The 15,670-nt window shown below is 48.0% G+C and overlaps 1 protein-coding gene across 1 annotated transcript in view; it reads left to right on the top strand.

The window, feature by feature from the left end:
- Window positions 1-15,670, top strand: part of LOC146860487 (protein regulator of cytokinesis 1-like) — a 527,922-nt gene that overhangs the window by 150,920 nt on the left and 361,332 nt on the right. Inside the window, exons 5-6 of the mRNA XM_085644388.1 lie at window positions 11,602-11,772; window positions 11,862-12,011. Coding sequence (XP_085500514.1) covers window positions 11,602-11,772; window positions 11,862-12,011 — 321 coding nt within the window. The remainder of the gene's footprint in view (window positions 1-11,601; window positions 11,773-11,861; window positions 12,012-15,670) is intronic.

The following is a 15,670-nucleotide window of genomic DNA, read 5'->3' as shown; positions in this document are numbered from 1 at the left end:
ACGTTATAGTTAGATCAGGTAACTATAACTTGCGCGACCGCAATCCACTGCTGATGACGTCCCATATTACATCACTCATGACATGGTCAGTGACATCACTCATCACATCAATGATGACCTCTCAAATGACACATTGTGCATTGCGGTCGCGCAAGTTATAGTTACCTGATCTAACTATAACGTGGAATTTCATTGGTTTTTTACGAGTGAAATGTACAGCTAACTATAACTTGTGTGAAACCTATGGTTTTTTAAGTGAAATATATATACATATATATATATATATATATATATATTATGTACCGTGGGACTCCCACTTCGGGAAATATTCAAGCATGTGAATCTATGAAAGATAACAAAAATGGAGAACCACGGTTTACAAGTAAGTAACATTTGTTCGTCTCATGGAGGCAAATTAAATGGCTTGGGGATAAGTGGTGGAGGGTTCGAAACCTGTAAGTAAAAACCTTTATGAAACTACGGACAAGTGACTTAGACATTTTGGTCTGGTAAAGACGGAAAGGCCTGATAACTTTTCAATGTTCCCACCACAAGGGGTTGCTGGGCTTACTAAAATAAAAAACAGAAATTTGGGGTTGTTTATTTCTGGCACCACACCAGGCAACAACTTGTCCCAGAGTAGATGGACTTCTTGGAAGGGCATGGAAGAATGACAACTACCTCGGTCAGTAAGCCAAACACATTCAGATGTGGCCGCACAATCTCCACGCATGCTCACGAACTCTGGGCACCACATTCTGACTCCTGGCCCACTCTGGGATGATGATAATTACTAATCCCTGGTCTTCCCTGATTTTCTCCAGACATTAAGGCAAGAAAGGTAGCAGTTGGAATGCATACACAAATACTTCCTTGTATTCCATGCGGAATGCGTCTAATGAAGGTCTTAGAGAACTTCTCTGTACTGCGCGTTTGATGGTGAATAGATCCAGTCAAGGAGTAGCCACTGATAGAAGACCCGCTGCACCTCCGGAATGAAGATGCTTCCAGTTTTCTGCTTACCTTGTACATGTTATGTTACTTGGCTTTATAGAGCGCGTGAATGCCGGAGGCGTCTTGGCGATAGCTTAGATGACTAACCAGGCCTCCAAATCCTAGAAATGTTACTAGACCTGCAGGTCTAGTGACTTGACCGAATTATAATGCTCTTGATCCATCAACTGGTTTCAATTGATGTGATTCTGGACAAATGTTAATTCACTGAGATGCAATTTTATTCTTTATCTAATGAAAGCACCTTCAAATACGCGACTTCAGCATGCCTGCTGTGCAGAAAATTCTAGATTTATATGATATATGGAGCAAAAAATTAGTCTTAAAACAACAAGCCACATATAGGATACATGTGACCACTGACTCGCCTCTTAGTTCATTAACCGTATTGTCATCAGGGCCGGGGCAGGAATGTTTCTTAAATGTTTAAAAACGATCACGTTTAATAAATACGTAACTAAAGCATAGATTAGTAGCACGCGGTCATTTGCAATCAGCAGATTTTACATTGACATGGCCACCGAATTTGTCACTGACCTGTGGATGCGGACAGTGTTTGGAAATGGTTTCTGCAAATGGCATTTGCACATCACCAAGTAAAGTGTTTTGTTTTGCTACGCTTTAAATCTTTGTTTGCATCATACTTCTGAATTGCAAAACAAACGTTCTTATATATTCTTAAATACTTGTACTATTAATTTACAAGCTGCTTAAATGTTGTTGGAGGAAAAAACCTGACATTTTATAGCCTTTTGTTTTACAATTGTCATAGCTCACTTGACAAAAAGCTTTAAGTGTAATAAGAGCAAGAGGAGTAAATACCATTTCCAGGAACAGATGAGCAACAGTTAGTAAAGACAAATGTGTCCAGTTAAAAACCAGATTTAAAGGCAAGTAAGTTCTAAAAATAGCTCGACCTGATAAAATCTAACTCTCGGTTGCTAGTGGGCGAGTTGATATTTTGAGGCCTGTTAACTGTGCAGGGATGACGTGCCTAAGCTAGATTAAATAACCAGGTTTTTAAAGACTTCCTGAAGGCTACTAGGTTAGTGCCCACCTTGATATGCAGCAGGAGTGAGGTCCAGGCCTTTGTGGCTCCAAGTACAAAGCTTTTGCCACCTCAGCTAGCCCGCTTAAACCTGGGAGGCACTACAAGTTTGGCAGAGGTGGACTGAAGGTTCCTAGTTGGTTTGTGTCAACAAACTATTTTGGAGGAAAGGGGGCAGAAGCCATGCAATGCTTGTAGGCAAAGCAAAGTGCCTTGAATTTGATTCTTATCTGAAGCTGGTGCGGTTTTCTTAGGGCATTGACAGCAGAATGGTATTTGGGGGATTTTGAAGAGAATTCTAGCAGCTGCATTCTGTAAGGCGTGTAGTTTGTTCAAAACATTAGTGCGCGGTGAGAAGTAGACCATTACAATAGTCTAGTTTAGACATGACTCTAGAGGTAACAAGAGTTTTTGTAAGTGTGTTGGGATGAAGGGTAAAATCTTTTTGATGGTCTTTAAGGTGAACCAGGCATGTTCTGTACTATGTGAGATCTCAGGCCTAGCGCATAGTCCAATACATTGTCCTTGGCTTCTTTGAAAGGCGTTTCCCAAGACTCTCTCAAAAGGCACAATTGCCTTCTTACAGGGTTCCCAAACAACAATTCAGATGGGCTGAAGCCAACCCCTTTTTGTGGGACCTCCCTGTAGGCATGGGAGGAGAACATCCAATCTCCCGAGTTTGTCAGACAAACCATTGATCATACCCTTCAGGGTCTTAATTAACCTTTCCACCAGACCATTAGTCTGGGGAATATATGGGATGGTGAACTTGTAGGTATCTCTACATTCTTCTCACATCGCCTTCAATCAATCAATACATTTGTAGAGCGCACTACTCACCTGTGAGGGTCTCAAGGCGCTGGGGGGGGGAGGGGAGGGGTGCTGCCACTGTTCAAATAGCCTGGTCTAGAGGTCCTGAAGGCTAGTAGGTCCTGGGTCTGCCGTAGGAGGATGGGGAGGGTGTGCCAGGTCTTGGCGGCGAGGTGGGAGAATGATCTGTCACCGGTGGTCGTTCTTCGGATGCGGGGGACGGTGGCGAGTGCGAGGTCTGCGGAGCGGAGCTGTCGGTTCACGGTGTAGAAGGTGAGTCGTCTTTGGTATGCTGGTCTAGTGTTGTGGAGCACATTATGTGCGTGGGTGAGGAGCTTGAAGGTGATCCTCTTGTTGAAAAGGAAACCAGTGCAGGTCGCTCAGGTGTGGTATGATGTGGCCGTGGTGAGGGATGTAGAGGATCAGGTGTGCAGAGGCGTTCTGTATGTGTTGTAGTTTCCGTAGTTTGGCTGAGTCTCCTGCGTAGAGGTCGTTTCCGTAGTCCAGCCTGCTGCTGACGAGGGCCTGGGTGACCGTTCCTCTTGTTTACGTGGGGATCCACCTGTAGATCTTGCGGAGCATGCGGACGGCGTTGATGCAGGACGAAGAGAAGGCGTTGACTTGCTTGGTCATGGAGAGCGTTGAGCCGAGGATAAATCCCAGGTTGCGTGCGTGGTCGGTGGGTGTAGGTGCTGTTCCCAGGGGGTATGGCCACAAGGAGCCGTCCCAGGCTGAGGAGGTGGAACCGAGGATGAGGACCTCTTGTCATGTCTGAGTTCAGCTTCAGGCGGCTGTTCTTCATCCACTCGGGGACTGCTTTCATTCCTTCGTGGAGGTTGGTTTTTGTGGTGAGGGAGAGGATCAGCTGGGTGTCATTGGTGTAGGAGATGATGTGGTCGGGCAGTCTGGCGACGTAGGTGAGCAGTGCCATGTAGACGCTGAATGTCGGGCTGAAGAATGATCCTTGGGGTATGCTGCAGATTATCTTGGAGGCTTCGGAGCGGGAAGGGGGGGAGGCGTACGCTCTGGGTTCTGCCAGAGAGGAAGGAGGTGGTCCAATCCAGAGCCTTGTCTCGGATCCCTGCGTTGTGGAGGCGTGTGCGTAGGGTGCGGTGGCAGACTGTGTCGAAGGCGCCAGATAGGTCCAGGAGGATGAGGGCCGCAGTTTCGCTGTTGTCCAGCAGGGCCTTGATGTCATCGGTGGCGGCGATGAGGGCAGTCTTGGTGCTATGGTTGCTGCGAAACCCGGACTGGGACGGGTCCAGGATCTTCTCGAGGTAGCAGGTCAGCTGTCTGATGGTCTTCTCGATGACCTTCGCGGGGAACTGGAGCAGGGAGATGGGCCGGAAGTCCTTGAGGTCCCTAGGATCTCCCTTGGGTTTTTTGAGTAAGGTGTTTTATGTCGGCGTGCTTCCAGCTCTCCGGGAAGGTCGCGGCCTCGAAGGAGATGTTGATGGCCTTGCGGAGATGGGGTGTGATGGTGGCGCTAGCTTTGTTGTAGATGTGGTGTGGGCATGGGTCTGACGGAGAGCCGGAGTGGATTGTGTTCATGATTTTGATGGTGTCGTTTATGTTGGTCCAGGTGAACAGGGGATTGATGTGGGTGGTGGCCGCTGGGTCTGCGGTGTCGGTGGTAGTTGGGGCGGTCAGGTCGTTGAAGCTGTCATGGATGTCTGCGATCTTGCGATGGAAGAAGGTGGCAAGGGAGTCGCACAGGTCTTGCGATGGTGGGATGTTGGTGTTGGAGCTGGGGTTGGAGAGTTCCTTCACTATGTTGAAGAGCTCTTTGCTGTTGGGCGCGTTGAGTCGGTCCTTGAAGGAAGCCCTTTGGTGGATCTGATGAGGTGATGGTGTCTACGGATGGCGTTCTTGTGGGCTACGTAGCGGTCTGGTGTCGGTTCGCGGTGCCATTTCTTCTCCAGTGTGCGGCAGGTTTGCTTGGAGGCCTGAAGGTCCACGGTCAACCAGCTGGCTTTCTTGTTAGTGCGTCTGTTGGAGGGTTTCTTGATCGGGGCGAGTGTCGGCGCAGTTGTCGATCCAACTCCAGAGGTTGCGGGCAGCAGTGTCTGGGTCGGCAGGTGGTCTTTGGGCGAGGGTGGTGTTTAGCTGGTCTTTGGTGATTTTGTTCCTGCTGCAGTAGGGGATCTGATTGCGGTGGTGGGTTTCTGGAAGGTGGAGTGGATGCAGCGATGGTCGGTCCAGTGGAGTTCAGTGGTGTGGCTGAAGGAGATGTGGGGGCTTGCGGAGAAGATGGGATCAAGCGTGTGGTCGGCCGAGTGGGTGGGTGTTGCGACGAGCTGTCTGAGTCTGAGGTTGTCAATCAGGGTGGTGGAGTTGGTGTTGTCGTCCTCGAGGTGGAAGTTCAGGTCTCCGAGGAGGATATAGTCTGTGGAGCCAAGGGCGGGCATGCTGACGAAGTAGACGATGAAGTCTCTGAACTGGGGCCGAGGTCTGGGGGGGGGGGGGGGGTCTGTAGACGAAGGTTCCTCTTAGGGTGGTGTTGGAGTCGGTGTGGATCTGGAAGTGCGGGTGTTCGGCAGTGCTGAGGATGTCATCGGTGCTGGTCGAGACCCTGAGGGCGTTCTTGTGGATGATGGCGATTCCCCCTCCTATTCCATTGGTGCGGTCCCTGCGGGAGATCTTGTAGCCGTCTGGGATGGCAATGGTGAGGTCTGGTGCCGAGGAGGCGTTCATCCAGGTCTCCGTCAGGAAGGCGACATCTGGGGAGGATGAGTCTAGCAGGTCCCAGAGTTCAACGGCATGTTTGCGTGCGGAGAGGGTGTTCAGTAGTATGCATCTGAGGTGGTTGCGTCCTGTCACGGTGGACGGTTTGGCGGCTCGGAGGCTGGTGAAGCTGCAGCTCTGGCAGGAGAAGGGTCCTTTGGTGTGCTTCGGGGTGGCCAGGAAGCTGGTGTGCAGTCGTCCGGCGTTAAGTGCGTGGAAGGTGCTGGCGGCGTCGGACACCGTGGCGTCCACAGGGAACTTGGGGGTCTGGCGCTGGGCACGGTCCAGTGCGGACGGGCGCAGACGGGCTTGCCTTGGGTGCGCCAGCGTCGCGGCCAGGCAGCGGCTGCCATATAAGGGGAGGTGGGAGGAGGAGGCGGGATTGGGGCGACGAATAGGTGGGCAGGGCCGCAGGGGACGCAGCAGCGGGAAACTGGAGGGAAGAGCGGGCGAAGGGTACAAAACAGTGCAAAAAAAGGAAAAATAAAGGGTGAAATGCAACTAAAACCAACAGGCACAGAAGAACAATTACAGCAGGGCAGACAGGGGGCATATTGAGCGCAGAGAGCTTACTTCCTACCACTGGCCACCAGGGATGAGGCGCAGGTGGTAGTCTGTGGGTGGAGGTGGGCCTTGAACTTCTGGCGGCGGGCTAAGGGACACACGTGGTGCTGTCCGGCGTGGGGAGCGACCTGCCTATAAACGGGGCCTTCAGATAACCAGACCTGAAACTCGTGCCCCTTTCTCCAACAACCTCTTTTGGGAAACCCACTCTTTTGAACACACCAAGTAGGGCCCTAGCCACTAGAGGCACAGTGATTTTTCTGAGGGGTATAGCCTCAGGATACCTTGTGACATGGTTGACTACCAGCAAGATATCTGTTCTCTGATGCTGTGGGTGAGTCTAGGGGACTAAAATGTCCACCCCCACTCCGATGGAGTCCCAACCACTGTCGGAGGTATCAAGGGAGACTTTGGCTTGCCAGCTGTTTTGCAACTGGCCTGACCAATTGTACAGGAGCTGCAAGACTCCTTCACTTTGACAGTCCTATTTTGCCAACAGAAAGGGTCAACCTTTTCCATGTCTTATTGTGCCCCAAATGACCTGCCAAGGAGATGTCGTGGCTTAAAGTCGGGCGGTGGGGAAATCTCTGCACTTCCTAGGGGGCCCTTCTATGAGGTCTCTAGCCTCCTTGTAGGGAACTCATCCTCCCAGTAGACTTTGTGGAAGCCACTGATTTCACCCTTCTCTTGCCTGGAAGCAGTCTATCTTGGGCCCTTCAAGAATGGTACACTCTCTGTCCCTGACAAAACTCTTTTCTGGAGTGTCCACCAGCTCCTTGCAACTCTGACAAGTTGGACAGATGTTGCAAGGGTGAAATCTCTACCTCAAAGGTCAGATCCTCCCACTCGGGGTTAGATTTCTCCTGCATCTCTGGAGTTCTTTGGGCTGGCTCACCAGATCCGGTGCCCTTTCTTGTTATTGGATGCTTGGCCGATTGTTCCAGGGTCCAAGTGTCCAGCGTTTCCTTTTTGTGCAGTCAGTGGCCTGGTCACAGTTCAGACCCACTTGGGTAGATCCAGCATTCTTGCATAGTCCCTTTTGAGGAGGATTATTTTCTCGGTGGCGAGCAGGGCACTTTGTGAGGCTAGATTCGCAGCGAGTTCGTCAGCTTGGTTAAGCAGTCAACTCCTGGAAGTCTTGAGCTCCGGAGCTTTCAGCAGGATGAACCTGAAATCCTGGACTGGTTGCAATTGAAGGTAGCCAGCTTGACTCGGTCAGTCCACTTGTGGAGCTTTTTCCAGAAGTTGTTCCAAACTTCTGGAACTTTTTCCTGAAGTTATTCCTGAGGGGTTAAAGTGTTAAACATAAATTCCAAGGACCTAAAAGCTCTGAAATGGTCCTTTGAAGTTTGGGACTACAGTTTCCACAATGCACCTGGTCAAATCCTTAAGTTCACTGGACACACTCTAGGTTGGTGCCTTCTGGAGGGAGATGGTGCAGGGAAGCTCTGTTACCTGTTACTTTCTGGGTGTCCACTCATTAATCCTTTTTGAATGAAGGCAAATATCTCAGGGCTGTAGTTCCAAGTGTGCAACAGGAGCAATACTTCAGTTTGCAATCCTTTAGGGTGCAGACCAGAGTTCCAGCGGGACAGTCCTTCTCATTGTAGTTTCAGGCAGCAAATCTGAGTTCTGTGGCTTTCGTATATTTATTAAATGATCTGGGGTGACCATGTCCAATGAGGTGCAGGGCACCACCCAAAAACATGACCGCTTCCTCCAAAGTGTGGCATGTTCTTGTACCATTAAGCACTGCTCTTTAAAATTCAAGATGGAGCTTTTCATTAAGCACTGCTCTTTAAAATTCAAGATGGAGCTTTTCATTAAGCACTACTCTTTAAAATTCAAGATGGAGCTTTTCACTCCTTTGGAGTAAGAGCTGACTAAACCAACCCACTGGTGTGGCTCATTTCCCTTAACACTTCCTTTCCTGCCCACATGCAAATTTCATTCCTGGAGCTGGCATCTGGCTGGGGGGTACAGGAAGAGGGGTTAGTCCTGGCATTCCTTATTGATCTGTTCTCTGCCCCTGCAGAGCTCTCCCCCCACTGTTGGGCTATGCGGCTCCCATCCACATGGAAGCGTTCCCTGAAAAGTATTGGAGTTGGGTTGTGGCTTCATTTCTCAGCAGGGAGGGACACCTTTTGGCTTTGGGTAGGGGGTTCAACCTCACTTGAACTAATATGGAGGCCCTACTGTCTAGGTATGGTCTTGCATCTGAGAAGTACCGGATTCAGTTTAGAACCAGTAGGAATGGGTCTCTTCATGAAAGCCTTCTTAGACGGTACCCCGTAAGTGCTATACATGTGACCTGGTGGGTCACCTGAAGGGAGATCCCAAATGCCCCAAGGAAGCACAGCCACCCACCGTTGGGCAGTCCAACATGAAGGCTAGTGTAGTGCCTTGGGAAGAGGGGTACCCAGAGGAGGGTGGGGATCCCGCATAAATGGCCCTTGTCTCACTAGGGGACAGTGAGATGGTCCCAAGAAGCCAGGTGCCTGCGAACACTAAAGTGCAATACCTGGGTGACCAACAATGGGGAAAAGGGTAGAGTATCTAGGATACTGGAACCAGTGTGACCTCAGTCCTGTCACCTGGTCTCTGCAGAGAAAGTACTCCCTGGTGCATTCCACCAATTGCTCTAGACCATTCAGGGTGCCAGTGTAAGGTGGCGCAGGCTCCCTTTAAGTTGGTGGGGGAGTTGGGTGGGGTTGTGGAGGGTTGCGGATCCCTTGAGGGCCATGTTGAGCCCTACCATGCCTGTAGATTGTCTACTAGGTAACGACCTTGTGGAAAGATGTGGAGCTCAGGTCTCACTTGGAGATGCCAGAGTTGGCATGTGGGACACTCGGTCCATGGCAGCCAGCAAGGGTGATCAGAAGGGCCTGGAGCCTGAAACAGTGGTCCAAGTGCCTGCCCCTTAAGTTCCCACTGTCTGGGATTAAGCTGACCTCGAGGGGATGCCTCTGAACCTACAGGGGAACAAGTGGCTTAACTGGGAAACTAATAAGAGCTGATTGATTAGAAGCAAGAAGGTCCCACCAGGGAAGAGTTCTGCAGGTAGCAGAAAGAATGCCCTTCTCTAAAGGGCTTGAGGCAGCAGTCTGCAAATCAGGCAGGTGGTGATCAGTCTGGATCACACTGGATCTACTGGGAGAATGGTCTCCTAAACAACGAGCCTAAGATCACTGGGCCTAGTTCAGCCCATGTGCTGGTGGTACCACGGCACCTTAGGACGTTCCTACTGGGTATTGCTCACGACGTGCCTTTGGCAGGACATTTGGGGCAGGACTAAACCTTGTACAGGATTGTCACCCATTTATTTTGGCCCCAATACAAATTCATATGGGGGTGAGAGAGGGGAGATATGGGAGGAGGTGATGTATGTGAATTAAAGGACACAAGTAATTTTAGATACCAAATTGAAGGAAACCAAATCATGGAAAACCAATTTTAAGGAAAAACATTTTTTTATGAGACTGCCAATCAAAAATTAAAGGAAACCTTATCAAGAAAAGATGATTTTAAGGGAAAATCCAAAATTACATTAAAATTGGGTGGTGTTTAGGGGTAGTAATGGGTTTTTGGGTTCAGGATTGGGTGGTAAGGGGTGATGAGGCATTTTTAGAGGTCAGGGAGATGTGGAGTCGAAGTGTAGAAAGGTTTAAGGGCCCAGGGATGGGTGTAGATTAGGGGTGGCGAGGGTTTCTTTTTTTTTTTATGGGTCCGGGAATGTGGAAAATTGGGATGTTGAGGGGTTTTATGAGACACGGATGGATGGAGTTTAGGAATGGAAAGGGTTTTTAAGGTTCATTGAAGGATAGTTTAGTGGTGGTGAAGGAGTTTTATGATTCAGAAATGGATAGTGTAAGGAGGCATGAGGTTTTAAGGGTTTAGAGATGGGTTGAGTTTGGATGTAGAAAGGGTTTTTAGGGTTCAGGGATGGGTAGAGTTTAGGGGAGCTGTTGGGTGGTGAAAGGTTTTTAGCTGTTATGGGATCGGTGGGTTTAAGGTTGAGGGTTTTTTGATATTCAGGGGTTTCTATAGAGGTGGTGAATGTGTTTGGTTTTTTTTGTGTATGGTTCAGTGATGAGTTTAGTGGTAGTGGACTTTTAGGGTTCATGGATGGGTAGAGTTTAGGGGAGGTAAAGGCTTTTAGTGCTCAGGGATGGGTAGAGTTTAGGGGAGGTAAATGCTTTTAAGGTTTCAGGAATTGGTGGAGTTGAAGGTTGGTGAGGCGTTTAGGGGTCGGGATGGGTGGAGTTTATGGGCAGAACAAGTTTTAGGGTTTAGGGATGGGTGAGTTAAGGAGTAGAAAGGAGTTTTAGGCTTCAAGGATGTGTAGTTTAGGTGTGTTGAAGGGTTTTTACGGTTCAGGAATTATTGTGGTTTAGGCCTGATGAGGGATTTTTAACAGTCTGGGATGAATGGGGTTTAGGGTGATGAAAGGTCAGCAAATTAAAAGCATCCAAAGTGTTGTCAGTGTAAAAGATATAAATCTGTAGTAATGTCCCCTGACGCAAAGCACTGAAATAAATACTTCCCACAAAAATATTTCTGAAGGTAAGACCTAAAGTCATTGCATTTACACCTTAAAAAAAATAAGCATGCCAAAGTTAATTTCGAAAAAGACATTCGGAGTTTAACGCCCTCTCTCGCCCACACTCAACTGAACCCCCGCTGTCTCTAGAGTAAAGGCATAGAACAAAGAAACGAGATGAAGCCACAAAATGTGCCATTTGAATGCAAAATGCATTTAACACCATTTCAGTGACCGCACTAATGCAAGAGTGCAAGTCCATTTTAAGCCTAACTAGAAAATTCAAAGCCGCAGGTAATCATTGGTTTTCTCACTTTTGCGTCCAACTGGGTGCTTTCAACTGATGCCCTTGAAACTCCTAGTGAATCTTAACTATGGAAAATTATCCTACACAACTTGTAATCAAATGTATTTATCTCTCACTGGCAGTTTGATTGGACCTCGTCCCGACTCTGGGATAAGAATAGATTATTGTGTTGGTCTCCAAAGCAATGCATCCCAGGCAGGTGTTTTTTTGTCTTTTTTTTTTTTTTTTTTGTCTCCTAGCCTTCGTAGCTCCTAACACTGACGTTCAAACAGTGTCCGTGGCTAAATTAATACATTGCGAAGATAGGACTGCTCCTATCCCTTCCATGTTTAGCTCGAATTAAAAGCTTCGTGAGCCTCCTAGACTCGGTGATTATTCATGTCCCCGTGTCTGCTCCAGTATTGCCTCCGAAGAGGAGTGATTTCAAGCTTCTAGCTCCTTATTAATATTCAGTTCTTACTATGTTTATTGGGGCATTATAGTTTTCTGACCGATCTGTGACTTTTATGTCTGGTGTTTTGATCGGATTTTTTTTTCTTTGACTTAGCACACTGTCTTAATTTTATTTTTTATATTTTTCTTCTCATTATGCAGGCTCGGCGAAGAGTAGAGTTTGTAAACACACAAAAACAAATTATTTTGTGCATGGAGGAACTGGATCTCTCCTCTGACGCTAGAGCTGATCTTCAAGTTTTATGGGAGGATGAGGAATCCTTTTGCCTTTCTACAGAAAACATAATTTCCCTGAAGATGCTTTTGCAACAGGTATGGTCTTCAGAGCTGTTATCGATGACGCACTTGCTGTTTATTGGTGTCTGTGTAGGTTTTTAGTCCCCTGTTTTTCTGTTTTTTAGTTGGAGGAGCAAAGAACCCGAAATGAAGCGGTCTGTACGGCACTGCGCTCTAGGATCACCGACCTCTGGGACAAGCTGCGGGTCCCTAGGGAAGATTGCGACGCCTTTTCTGTGCACATGTCTGGGCCGAGCGGGAAAACAGGCCAAGCAGTTAAGAAATCTCTTTTCCTAGTCAAAGCAATCCGTCTTTCTTCAAATAAATGTGCTTTTTTATGAGCTTGTGAAATGCAAGGCATACACGCTGTACATTTCCCCATGGCTAGTGCTTCTTTCCCCATGGCTAGTGCTTCTTTCCCCATGGCTAGTGCTTCTTTTCTTTGTGTGCTGTGTATTGATCCAAAATTGTTGCAGAGGTACAGTGACTTATCTACATTGGAAACTACTGTAAATCTTGAGTTTCTGGTATTCCGGTTTGTTGTTCTTGCAGAACTGCTAGGATCAAGTGGCATGGAGCATTTGCACATGCAATTCAGTTATGGGACAAAAGACGGTAGTCCTGGAGTTGGTTTTTAGTGGTAGAACTGCCAGTTACCTGGATGGCAGCTTTCCTTTTGCGCTTCATGTGTTCTCCTGTACTTGTTGGAATAAACCCTTTCCCATCCAGCCTGGTGTTTTCTGGCCCGTCGTTACATTGTTGAGGAGGGGCAAGAAAACGCACCCGGCTCGATTGAAGCCATTCAGTACTGATCCATACGCACTGCCCTAAAAAGCGTCATCCTACAACAGTGCTAGTTTTGGTACAGAGGGAGCATGCACCTTCAATTCCTCACAACCCGCGGGATGCCTGTATAAAAAGCAAGGGTTTCCTGGATGGTAATTTTCTAACTTCTAACCAGTTTTGAACGCTCAGTGAATTTCGGCTTCTGGGCATCTGTTTTGAAAGATTCCTTCCTCCCTTAAGACTTTATTTTCCCGACCTTGAAAGGGTGTGGTGGTGGTTGGCCACGCTCGTGGAAATGTCCGGTGCCTGGCCACGCTGATAGACATGTTCTTTTCTTATCCATCCCGTGCTGTGCCGGATGGAACAGTCTAGGTTATGGAGACCGATGTAAGAATCTGAAGTCCAGGCACAGGTCCTCTGTCAATGGGTAGAGATGCACGGGACATTCTACAAACCCTGACTGCAAACAAAATCCGAGGTTGCATCTAATAAGGGTAAAATAATGTGGGGTTGTATCTGCTTGTTGGAAGGTAGCACGGCCGCTAACGTACAGACCATGCTCTGAACTGGCTGCTGAAACCTGAACAGGACACGATGTAGAAACCGGAGGTGCCAGGATACCTACTCACAGGTTGGTAATCTGTGTGTCCGTATGGACTTTTTGGTAGTGTGGTTTAGCAGTTAGGCTTATCAAAGGGTGGTGTTAAGCATTTGTTGTACACTCTCGGGTAAGAAATGATGTCGCACACGGACTGAATCCAGGCCACTTGTTTGTATAAAAAAGTTGTGACTTTGTTGTTTTTATTACTAGAACAAAGATTTACTTTCAACATATTTTTCAAAATACGATGTGTGCTTGTTTGTAGAAGTGTACGAGTTGCTTTGCAGTAGAAAAAATGTGTTGTAAACTCTTTAGAATACTTGTAATTTTTTCAGATTACTTTCTAGCTACTTTTCTAACTTGGTGTAAAACAAACTAATAACACAATTTAGGCACTGCAGTAAATCAGTAAGCAGGACAACTCCTTTGTAGAAATGGAGTTACTTTGTTGCAATACAAGGCAGAGTCAACACTTAAAAGATTTTACAGAGAAAAAAAACCTCGCCATGTAACCCAGTGAGAAACTAAGTTAGCAATTGCAGGTAAGTAAAACTACTTTTGGTTTGGTCCTTTTGTGGGTAGAACCAAGGTTCAATTCTGCACTCAAGGTGCACCACCAGCAGCACTAGGGTGCGGAGTGCAGGGGTGCAAAGGCTAGTGAATGGGCAGTAGGGGCACATTGGTTGGAGGCTGCTCATGGGAAGGTAAAGCGCGCCTGAATGGCCATCTTCAGGACTTAAGATAAGTATAAATGGGTGCCCAAGACCGCACCAAAACCACACCACCAGGTTGCATTTTATGCAAAAAAAAGTGTGACAGCCACTTTCGTTGTTCCCACATGGTTTAATTGTGTAATTTGGGGGAATTTCGTCCAACAAGCATTACATGAAATTACGCAGGACTATGCCAGGGTAACAGATCTCATCCAGGCTTTTTTTTTTTTTTAAGCTTTATTTAAATTTGAAAAATAAGGCGATACAAAGTGAGCGGCTGCGTGCTCAACAGATATCCAATGGAAAGATACATCACGACACTGTAATCCTTCAGATGATAAATACCAGAGAAGCAAGGCATCCGACATCAGGTCTACAACCCAGCATCCTCATCCATCCGACCACAAACAGGAGAATCTCGGACCAAGGGCCCACATCCAGAGGCTCAAAGCCATCCCAATCATCCGCTCACATTCCCGTAGCAGCCAGTATTTGTCTAATCAACATCGCAAGACCCATAGCACGGAGGACCACCACATCACCTCCATCTCATGGCCCCCCCACCAACAGGACTCTGGCGTATCAAAGTCTACCCCACTCCTGTGGGAACTATCCCGGAACTTGAGTGTGGTGGGAGTGAGCTAGGCAGGCCTGCGACATATGTTTTATACGGGCCCCAGATGTCCCTAGGTCGCGCAACTGCGGGGAGGAGACTGGAATAGATCTCGCTATTCGTGCTGCAGAAAGCCATGGAAGTAAGCCACGTCTTGGCCGTGGGAGCCGTCCTACCCCCCCAGCGCCTGGCAATTTCCCGCTTGGCGAGCAGTAAACCCAGAGGCAAACCTGCGAACCTTCTTAGGAAAATTTACTGTATAACCCAACAATGCGACCTCGGGAGCGGGGACCAATGAAAGCCCCAACCTCTCTTCCAGGATCTTGTATACCTGCGTCCAGAATGATTGCAGTCTCGGACACGTCCAGGACATGTGTGCAAAATCAGCGTGCGGTGCAGAGCATTTCCAGCATGTGTGTGGCCGCGCGGGGTCGATGGAATGGAGCTTATCGGGGGTCATATACCAGCGGCGAAGAAATTTGTAATGGAGTTTATGACGACTATTCAATGATATCGTGTTAGTGACCTTGCAGCAAGCTGTCCACTGTTCGTCCGTAATAGTCCTGCCCAAGTCAATCTCCCACATCCAGGCTCACAGTTAAACTGATAATTGTAAATTTGCAGTCACAAGGTCTTTAAAGAGATCTATGATTTATCACGGTCCTGAATAGAGATTCCGTACTTCTCGCGATAACAGTTGCAAGCTTGGGGCCCAATCTCCTTGGTCTCCTGTCCCTCTGAGTTTGCCTGCCACCCACTTTGTGAGCCACTGTAATTGTGCTGATAGGTAATAGTACTCCAAGTCGGGGACTGCCAGTCCTCCCTCTGCTCTTGGCCTCTTAAGGGTGGTGAGTGCTACCCTCCTCCTAATGGTGCATAATATGAACGTCGTCACTAATGATTTAAGTTGGATAAACATTCGCCCCAGGATCCATATCTGCAGCACTCCGTAGTAATACAATAGCCTTGGCAGCGTCCCCATCTTCAGGAGGGGAACTCTACCCGTCAGAGGCAGGGTCCCCAGAAATCGAAACTCCTCTCCATGCTCTCCCTACGTTTCCTTCCAATAAATCTCCTTGAGTGTGATATATCTGGGTGCCCAAATATGTCAAGCAGTGGTTTTCCCACTGAACACCCTATCCGCTCTGAGAGAAAAGAGACATGACTTTGCCCAGTTCGCTTTTAGGCCTGCTACTCGCCCCAAGCTGTGTAAAAGCACTT

The sequence above is a fragment of the Triturus cristatus genome, chromosome 3_1, assembly GCF_964204655.1.
Source record: "Triturus cristatus chromosome 3_1, aTriCri1.1, whole genome shotgun sequence".
Taxonomy (NCBI): Eukaryota; Metazoa; Chordata; class Amphibia; order Caudata; family Salamandridae; genus Triturus; species Triturus cristatus.
This window is presented reverse-complemented; position numbering and strand designations above follow the sequence as displayed.